Source organism: Cyprinus carpio, chromosome A12 (genome assembly GCF_018340385.1).
Source record: "Cyprinus carpio isolate SPL01 chromosome A12, ASM1834038v1, whole genome shotgun sequence".
NCBI lineage: Eukaryota > Metazoa > Chordata > Actinopteri > Cypriniformes > Cyprinidae > Cyprinus > Cyprinus carpio.
In genome coordinates, this window is record NC_056583.1 from 26,061,375 (window position 1) to 26,071,374 (window position 10,000).

Below are 10,000 nucleotides of genomic sequence, written 5' to 3' on the forward strand. Positions count from 1 at the left end.
TCGTGAGTCCCTCGCCGTTCTCATCCTGAACATGAGACAACAACCACATCACTGAAACACTTCTTCAGCTTCTGGAATACATACGGTGGCTAAAACTTAGTGTAAAAATTATGAAATATTATTATAATGTAAAACAGCTGTTTTCTCTGTGAATATCTGTTAAAGTGTAATTTATTTCTGTGATGTGCAGCTGTATTTTCAGCATCATTACTCCAGTCTTCAGTGTTACATGATCTTCAGAAATCATTCTAATATGATGATTTGCTGCTCAAGAAACATTTCTGATTATTATCAATGTTGAAAACAGTCGTGCTGCACAATATTTTTGTGGAAACCGTAATACATTACCATTCAGAAGCTTGGGGTACAATTTTTTTTTATACTTTTATTCATCAAGGATGCATTAAATTGATCAAAAGTGACAGTAAAGACATTTATAATGTTACAAAAGATTTAAATGCTGTTCTTTAGAACTTTCTATTCACCTGTAAATCCTGAAAAATAAAATGCATCACGGTTTCCACAGAAATATTGTGCAGCACAACTGTGTTCAACATTGATAATAATCAGAAATGTTTCTTGAGCAGCAAATCATCATATTAGAATGATTTCTGAAGATCATGTGACACTGAAGACTGGAGTAATGATGCTGAAAATACAGCTGTGCATCACAGAAATAAATTACAGTTTAACACATATTCACACAGAAAACACCTGTTTTAGATTATAATAATATTTTCAAATTTTTACTGTATTTTTGATCAAATTAATGCATCCTTGCTAAACAGGAGATTACGTGAATGTAGTCATGGTTTAAAAACACTTGCTTTTGACAGCAGCAGTAAATCAATGAGATCTGTTTCTTTTTTCTTGTATCCTCCTGTGTATTCCATGTTTTCCGTGCGGGTCTTTGCGGACCCCTGCTGGTCGAGTTGTAAACGGCGTTCTTGTACGATTTTCGACGTGAACTCGTGTACGATGTTGCACGCCTTGCGAAAGCGCCGTCCCTGTTCGGAGCGCCAGTACAGCCAGTCCCAGTGATACGGAAGGTAATGCTGCCTCTGAACCAGCAGTTTAGACAGCTCCAGAATGGCTGCGATGTATTCGCTGGGTTTCCTGAGAGACAGACGTGAGTTTGTGAGTGAGATTTCTTGTATTGGTGTATGATGAACAGACTCACTCACCCCTGGCAGTGACTGTCACAGCTGAAGGTGCACTTGAGCAGACTGTCCAGCGTCATGGAGCTCATGTGCTCAAACATGTCCAGACTGTTCTGCCCTTCAGCCAGCAGGCGGCGCCATTTAGCCTGAATCACACAACAAACAGACACAACCACAGAACAAACCGCTGGTCACGCTTCAGTTCAGACACACACACACATTCATCTTCCGTTTACAAGATCGTGTAAAAACACAAATGCTACTGTGTTGATGGCTCTCTTAAAAATATGCATGATAAACCCTCGAGAGAAAAAAAAAAAAAAAAAAACCCTTCCAGGTCGCAATTTCACAAAAGGAAACAAGAAATAATATTTTGCTTAAAGAATATAAAGTATATTTTAGAACATTAAAATAATGTATTACGAATCTGGGGAATATTTGAATAAATTTGCATGAAAATAATACCACAATCGGGGTTATAATAGTTAAATAAAAATAAATAAATAAATATATTTTTTTGTAATGTTAACTGTATAAATAAATTAAAATATAAAAAAGTTGTAGCTTGAGTTGAATACTAAAATAACTAATAAATGAATTAATAAATAAATAGCCATATTTTAACAAAATAACCAAAAAGAAAAAAAAGAGAAATTACTAACACTTTAACTAAAATTAAATTGAAACAGTTCTTATAATGAACTAAAACTAAAAGTACTTGAAATAAATTCATTACAAATAAAATGTATATTTTTTTTTTCAGCTAGATGCCACTAACTAAAAAATAAAAACTATGCAGACATTTAAAAAAAAAGACAAAACAAACAAAATTGCTAAAACTTTAGTTTACAATAAAATAATAAAAAGAAAAACTGGTTCAAAATACTACTAAACACTACAATAAATGATTTTAACTGAAATAAAGTAGAATATAAAAAAGCTGAATACTAAAAATAATAATAAAAACTAAATAGCCATATTTTAACAAACAAAAACAAAAAAAACAAAAACAAAATTACTAACACTTTAACTAAAATTAAACTGAAACAGAGTTCTTATAATTAACTAAAACTAAAACTATAACAAAACATTTCACTACTTTAAATAAATTTAAAATGTAAATAAAAAAAAAATATATATATATATATATATATTAATTTTTCAGATAGTTGCCACTAACTAAAAATAAAGACTATATAGACATTTAAAAAAAAGAAAAAAGAAAAAAAAAACCAAACAAATAAAATCGCTAAAACATTAGTTTTAACTAAAAATAAATGAAAAACTGATTAGAAATACTACTAAACACTACAACAGCATCTCAATGGTACTAAAATACAGAAACAGAAAATATTAAAATAAAAAAGAGGCTTTATTAACTTTATGTAAAATGTATTTCTTTTTTCATTCTTTTGATTTGGCAGTGAAATCATGACCTGGAGCTGTTTTGTCAGATTCACCCTGTATTGTTCCCTGTTTCAGCTGCTGTGTTATCTGACGTGATAAATGTGATTAAACTCATTGTGGGTCAGCGGTTGGCTTGAGTGCGGTCAGTCGGTTGGTTGGCACTGACAATGCAAACACTGTTTCTGTGAGTTGTGTGATACTGCACGAACACAAACATCAGGAAATGATCTGTTGTCACAGTACTGAAGATTACTGTTAGAAATCTGCAGCTTTGCAGCGCTTCTGCCAGCAAAACAACCTCATGTGCACAAAAGCAAATAAAGATTAATGGTGTTGACTATCTAGAAATGTAGATTTTAATTGTCTGTGTGCGGTTGACGTACATGCATGATGTTGGTGGACTGGTTGAATACGTGAACATATTTTTTGAGGATGTCGAAGTGGAACGCAGGAGTCAGAAGTCGCCGATGGCGTGACCATTCCTGACCGTTCTGCAGCAGAAGACAATGACCTGCAAAACACACAGGAAGTGCTTTATACAGATACAAACTTACTGTTTAAAAGCTTAGGGTCGGTTACACTTTTAAATGTTGTGAAAGAGTCTCTCCTGCTCATCAGGGCTGCATTAATTTATTTAAAAATACAGTAAAAGCAGTAAAAATTGTAAATATTATTAAAATCGAAAACAGCTGTTTTCTATGTGGATATCTGTTAAACTGTAATTTATTTCTGTGATGCGCCGCTGTATTTTCAGCATCATTACTCAGATCATACACAGATCAAAAGAACAGCATTTATTTGAACTAGAAATCTTGTGTAACATTATAAATGTCTTTATTGCCGAATTTTAGCAATTTAATGTGTAAATGAATAAAAGTATTAATTTCTTTCAAAACGAATTGTAACTGACCCAAAACGTTAAAGCAGTACTGTAATTCTTGCATAATATTTAGGACAGAGAGTATGTGTTCAGATGTGTGTTTGCACATCACTTACCCAACCAAGGTTTCATAAATCCATAAAAGATCTTGTCTTTGAAAGTAATGTTTGCTGCCAAAACAAATATAAAGAGTTTAATGTCATTACAAATTTGTATGAATGTTATATTTAGAATACCTCAAACTGAATTGAGGTCATTTGTTTTATAATTGTATTACTGACTGTGTACTTGTCTTTTTTGTAAATTCAATTCAGTTTGAAATCAAATTTGAAATCAAGCTTTCTTGTGCTGTAAGCTTTTTCACTCTTTGAATTTTAGTCAGTGTGTAGTGTGCATGTTTGGGCATAAAAAAGATCTACAAAGTTACAAATCTCAAAGTCCACTCCAAAGGGAGATATTTATACAAACCCGGAACTAATCGAGCTGTTTGTGCCAGGCTGGGGAGAAAGGTATTGTAATAATGTAAATTATGTGAAAAATAATGTGTTTTTCAAAGCACCAAGCATGAGGGCATGTTCTAGTACACCCTAAAAATTAAATCAAGACTTTGTAAAAGAGCATAATAGGAATCCTTAAACCACTCTTATCCAACCAAGGTATTGAAGTTAGCTTTTTATATGAATATTTTTTGGTAATTAAATATCGCCGGCTAAAAAGTAACTAGTACGCTTGAGCAGTTTTTGAGAGGAGTACTTTGTACTTGTACTTAAGTACTGTTTTGACACCAGTACTTTTACTTGTAATTGAGTATTATTTCAGCAATGAAACAGTACTTGTACTGAAGTACAGATTTTCAGTACTCTTTAAACATTAAACAGTGACTGCTGCAGTAACTCATGTGACCCTCGCAGCGGAAACACTCTTCTCACCCTTTACACAGACACCCGAGATGAACTTCAGTGAATATTTCACAGGAAAACTCACTTATTAGGTTCTGTTTCATTTAGTAGACTCAGCAGGTCATTGAACAGAGACTTGATGTTCATTCTGTTTGGTTTTTATGGGTTGTGTTTAAAGCAGTAGTTCCTCCAAAAATTTAAATAAACTGAAAATGTGCTCATCATCAGGTTTGTTACTTCATCAGGTTTGTAGAAATGTAGCATTGCATCAGTGTCTCAGCAATGGATGCTCTGCAGTGAATGGGTGCCGTCAGAATGAGAGTCCAAACAGCTGATAAAAACATCACAATAATCCACAAGTAATCCACAGCACTCCAGTCCATCAGTTAACATCTGGAGAAGACAAAAGATGAAACAAATCCAGCATTAAGATGTTTTAAACTCAAATACATAGAGTCTATAATCCATAATAACACTTCCTGCAGTGAAAAAGTGTTCTGTTCTGAATCAAGAGAGAAATCTGCACAGATCAAGCACCGTTAAAACAGCTCTAAACAAATATGTGTCTGGATTTTGATGTGAGAGACAACAGGAGATGCACTTTTTCACTGGAGGAAGTGTTATTATGGATTATAGACTCTATGTGTTTGAGTTAAAAACATCTTAATGCTGGATTTGTTTCATCTTTTGTCTTCTCCAGATGTTAACTGATGGACTGGAGTGGTGAGGATTACTTGTGGATTATTGTGATGTTTTTATCAGCTGTTTGGACTCTCATTCTGACGGCACCCATTCACTGCAGAGCATCCATTGCTGAGACACTGATGCAGTGCTACATTTCTACAAACCTGATGAAGAAACAAACTCATACATCTTGACGAGAAAGCATCTGTTAGTGTACACTCTTTGTGGTTATGCGGTGTGTGTTTCTTACCCGAGGCTGTCAGAAGGGATTTGATGTAGTCTGGGTGGAAAAGCCGGACCATATTGTAGAACGGACCCAGATACCAGGCACAGGAGTGAACGTACCTCCTGACCAGATCATCAACGGCCTGCAGTCCCTCTTCATTATGGCGCATCTGAAACACACAGCAGAGGAAAATCTCTGGCGGGCTTCCGATAAAAGCACAAACATTATAATTACGGCTATAGTGTGGCTTTAACACTCGACATCATGTAAAGTGTTGTATGCTCTGCTACTGCCAGACTGAGAAAAAATGACAATAATGAACTCTGACTTTGTAGTTAACACTAAACACAAAAGCTGTCCAGATGCTCACTGCATACTGCACACTGTACTGCATACTCTTTTGAATAGTCTGTGAAACAGTAGTGTTTTGCAACGAAGCATTACAAATAATAGTATGCAACATTGTCATCTTTTTTCTTGTGAATGTTAAGTGAACATTCCATTTTGTCATTTTGCAAACATTATGAGAATGATACTTTTGAATGAGGAAAAACAGTGGATATTAGACTTGCTTCCTGTTAATTGCACTACTGTACATTCTGAATAACCTTGATATTGCATGCATACATAAAGTTTGCATACTAAATGCACAGGAGTATCCTGGTAGAATGCTGTTCTGAACATGAGTGCACGCATTGTGTGAACGGCATTACATGTGCATAAACATGCAAATGACACGCCTGGGCAAAAATGCTGAATTATCGCCCATGAGGAAAGCAGTTCTGAGAAACTCCAAGTGAAAACAACCGATCAGATTAAACGTGAGACACCAGATAGTGATCTACTGCAGAGCAGTGCAGTAAAAGTCTAGTTCCTGTATCTTCAGACAGTGGGGGACTATCACTACAGTTTCATTTGAAAGCAATTCAGCTAATGAACTGAACTGATCCATAACATTATCTAAACAGGCCATTATGTATGGCTTCTGAAGAACCAGTTTTTCTGCTTTGCCTGCCAAATGTATTATGTTGCTCACTGCACACATCCTTATGCAACCTAAAAGCAATGCAATGTCAGTTTCTGACTTCCATGTTCCTTGTTGTTAGTCACTTGAGCAATAACATTTCCTCCACTGGTAAACCAAAGATACAGTTTTTGATAGAGACACGACCATAATAGGAATATATCAGTATGCAAATGCAAAAAATGCCAGTGAAATCCCTCAGATATTATAGATTTGTTATTAAAAAAGATACTATAGTGGATTTTCACAGTTAACAACATATGTTAGAACGTTATGAAAACGTGATACTTTGTTACTTTTGAATGTTCTCTAAACATTCTAAAACAAGTAGTTACATTTAAAAAAAAAAAAAATGTTACATTTAACTAAACTCACTAGCCCCATGTGCCCCATGATCCAGTTTCTCTGCGGCGGCTGACTGAAGCACCGCAGCGCGCGTCGTTTGACAGCGAGACGCGTCGCGAGCGCGCACAGGAGCACCGCACCGGAGAGCGCGAGGATCCCGCACGGCGAACAACCGGAGAGGAGCTCGCGCAGAAACCCGATCAGATCCGCTGAGCCCTTCATCATCAAAATCATCCAGCAGCACCCTGCGGAGAGAATGAATAACCAGCCTGTTTAATGTGTGCGCCAATCAAAACCGAAATTAAAACACACACAGCTCACGTTTAAGTTATATTAACATACGCGCGTATAATATACACGTACAATATTCAATATAAACGCGTTATAAACACACTTAAGTGCGCTTTAGATATCACACGAGTCAGACCTTTATGATGAGCCGCCGCTGAAGTGTTTCTTGTCAGAAGAAGCTCAGCTACAGTTCCGGGTGCTGGTGCATCATAAACAAGAAGCACATGAAATACTGCCCATCAACTCTGATATGATTAATGCACATCACTGAGGGCTTATGGAAAACTATTGTGATCATAGAAAAAGCGTGAAGTGCAAAAAAGTGTCAAATGTTAATATTCATAAATGTATTAAATATATTTGTGTTTGAATTTGTAATACGAACTCTAATGTGCATATGCATGTTTAATAAACTTGTTTTTTTTACACGTTTGTGTTGAACAGACTTTTAGTTTTGCATCATTTGCACCGGCAGGTGGCGCTGCTGTAACATGGTTATTTTAATCAATCTCTCAGCCATCATTATACTGACGTGTTGATTTTTTGCATACGATGTATGACTGATGTTTTTGTTGCTAACGTTTTGAAACCTTTAAATTAACTTTCTGTTAACGTCACTGGAGGAACGTTTGTTCATCTGTCTTTCAGCACAGGTAACACGTTTAGGTGATAGAATAGAAATGAAGGCGGGGAATGAAGTTCAATCTGTGGAGTGAAGAAAGAATGTAGATGCAGAATAGAAAGTTTAAAATATGAACACAATTAAAGTTTTTTTTTCTAAAGTGTTTAGAGAACATCACAGTAAAAAACTTTTTTTTTTTTTAACCCAATCACTGTTAAAAATAACCCACAGTTGGGGAGGTGCTATGTTCACCCACCTGTGGGGTTATTTTAAAACAAACATTTTTAGTGAGTAGACAGAAAAACATTTTACCTGGTTACCATTTATATAAATGTTCCTTTTATTATTTTTTAGACTATTTGATGTTGCTTGTGTTATGGTCACATCTTTAATATTTTGTAGAGTTCATTTTTATCAATATTCTAATATTCAGATTTCATCCAATTTAATGTTAACACAACATGTTCTATCAGTTGTTTAGAATTTCAGACATTATTTTTTTTACTCATCACCTGTAGATTATGCATTTTTGGGTTTGTTAAATATGTTTGTCTGATAATAAATCATGTGTTTGCTGAATAATTTTTGATAAATAAGGGATGTCCCATTTGGCCTGAAAAGAAATTTGTCTGGAGTTGATCTCAAATCATGATCATGATCTCAAAATGTTTATACCTTGCAAAGTAACACTTTATATGAACTGTATTCAGACTGAAATATTATAGCTGGAACTTAAAGTTAACAAAAGCAATAAAGATAAAAAAACAACAACAAAAAACATCTAGGTATCTAAATTACACACTTTATCAGAATTCACTCTATAAGAATATTGTGAGAACACTTCATAATTTTCATAAATTTATTTATTTATTTTTATTTAACAACCTCAATTTACAAACTATATATTTATTTATTTATTTATTTTTATTTAACAACCTCAATTTACAAACTCTATAGGAAAACAATCTTTAAACATTTTAAAACCTTTTTAGGAGGGTTGCAAGGAGAAAGGAGAAAGAACACCTTTACAGAATCTTAGAAAGACAGACTTTATGTAATTCAGGAAGGGATTCATTGTCTTTTGACAAATATTTTGTGGAAGATATCCATCACGTGACCTCACTAGAGCCAGCTTTCATCTCTTAAATTTGGCTAATGTTTATTTTTAATTTTTCATTTGTGTAGCTATACAACGTCTTTAGTTTTGGTAGTTTAATTATTATTTAAGAATGAGGATTTTTTTTTATTTTTTATATTAGGCCAAGTACCTGTTTTAGAAATGGAAGTATTGCAGTATTTTTTATTTAAGCAAGTAACACTGCAGTGAACTACATCTCCCGTGATGCCTCGCGGTGCGCGTGACCGTCTCCCAGCAGTGGAATGTGCGGAATGCGTTTCCTGTGTTTGGCATCATGAGCTCCGCTCTTCAGCTCAGTCTCCGCGCTGCTCCGCTCCGGAGCTCCCGTCGTCCGGTCCCGTGAATGAGCGGCTCTGAGGCGCTTCAGTGATGGCGGAGCCGCTGCTCAAACGAACCTTCTCCAAACTCCGCGCCAAAGAACGATTCCGCCGCAAGACGGACCCCAAACTCACCGGTGAGACACCAGACACCGCAGACCCCCACACACAGCCTTTCTCATTTAAATATGGTGCATTATTATTACAGTGCAGGGGAAGTTTTGCAGAAGATGCAAATGAAATGGTGACAAAAATGCTGTAGATCTGTTACTTGAATTTAGTTTATTAGTTTGGGGGAAAAATAAATGTAATGCATGCTTTCTATATGTTTAATCCGTTATTATTATGTACTTCTTACTTTTATCCACCAGGCAGAGTTCGGACTGTTTTTCCACATGTTTGAATAATTGTGAAGTCGTAAAAAATGATATATTCATTACATAAATAATAGCCTACAGTTCCAGTTAAAAACTAGAGGAGGAAATATTATTTTCTGAAATATATATTTGAGTTAATTGGAGATGCTTTTCCTTCACTATCTGCTTCAATTTATTCATTAAAAAATACAATAATATTTTAGTTAACTAAAATAATATATTTTTAATAAATGCTAATGTTTATTTTTCATTTGTGTATATAACATCCATAGTTTGGTAATTTTGGAAGTTTAGTTTTATATATATATATATATATATATATATATACACAGTATTTTAGTTGACTAAAATAATATTTTTTCAACTAATTTTTTTTTTTTTAATGGATGAATTGGAGCAGATAGTTAAGGGACAGCATTATGATGCAAACTAAAATATAATTTTTTATTATTAGTTTTTAAAAATATTTAAATTGATGAATTGTAGCAGATAGTGAAGAAATATTATGATGAATAAAAATAATATATATTATTTTAATTTTCATCGTAATACTTCTTCCCTATCTGCTCCAATTCATCCATTAAAAATATAAAATAATAATATTTTAGTTTTCATCATAATGCTTTTCCT

General features: G+C 34.3%; 2 protein-coding genes across 3 annotated transcripts in view; one reads left to right on the forward strand and one right to left on the reverse strand.

Moving 5' to 3' along the window:
- The window catches only part of LOC109105400 (cytochrome P450 4F3), an 11,657-nt gene extending 4,480 nt beyond the window's left edge, over window positions 1–7,177 (reverse strand). Inside the window, exons 1-8 of the mRNA XM_042768201.1 lie at window positions 7,053–7,177; window positions 6,656–6,870; window positions 5,281–5,425; window positions 3,564–3,617; window positions 2,951–3,078; window positions 1,185–1,306; window positions 828–1,116; window positions 1–25 (exon numbers count right to left, since the gene is read on the reverse strand). The exon at window positions 1–25 is cut by the window's left edge and continues 42 nt beyond it. Of these exons, the coding sequence (XP_042624135.1) occupies window positions 1–25; window positions 828–1,116; window positions 1,185–1,306; window positions 2,951–3,078; window positions 3,564–3,617; window positions 5,281–5,425; window positions 6,656–6,859 (967 nt within the window). The 5' untranslated portion in view covers window positions 6,860–6,870; window positions 7,053–7,177. The remainder of the gene's footprint in view (window positions 26–827; window positions 1,117–1,184; window positions 1,307–2,950; window positions 3,079–3,563; window positions 3,618–5,280; window positions 5,426–6,655; window positions 6,871–7,052) is intronic.
- Window positions 7,178–8,898: 1,721 nt separating this feature from the next.
- LOC122147088 (rho GTPase-activating protein SYDE2) overlaps window positions 8,899–10,000 on the forward strand; it is a 21,104-nt gene continuing 20,002 nt past the window's right edge. For both annotated transcript variants that reach the window (XM_042768208.1, XM_042768209.1), the window contains exon 1: window positions 8,899–9,130. In XM_042768208.1, coding sequence (XP_042624142.1) covers window positions 9,046–9,130 — 85 coding nt within the window. In that variant the 5' untranslated portion in view covers window positions 8,899–9,045. The remainder of the gene's footprint in view (window positions 9,131–10,000) is intronic.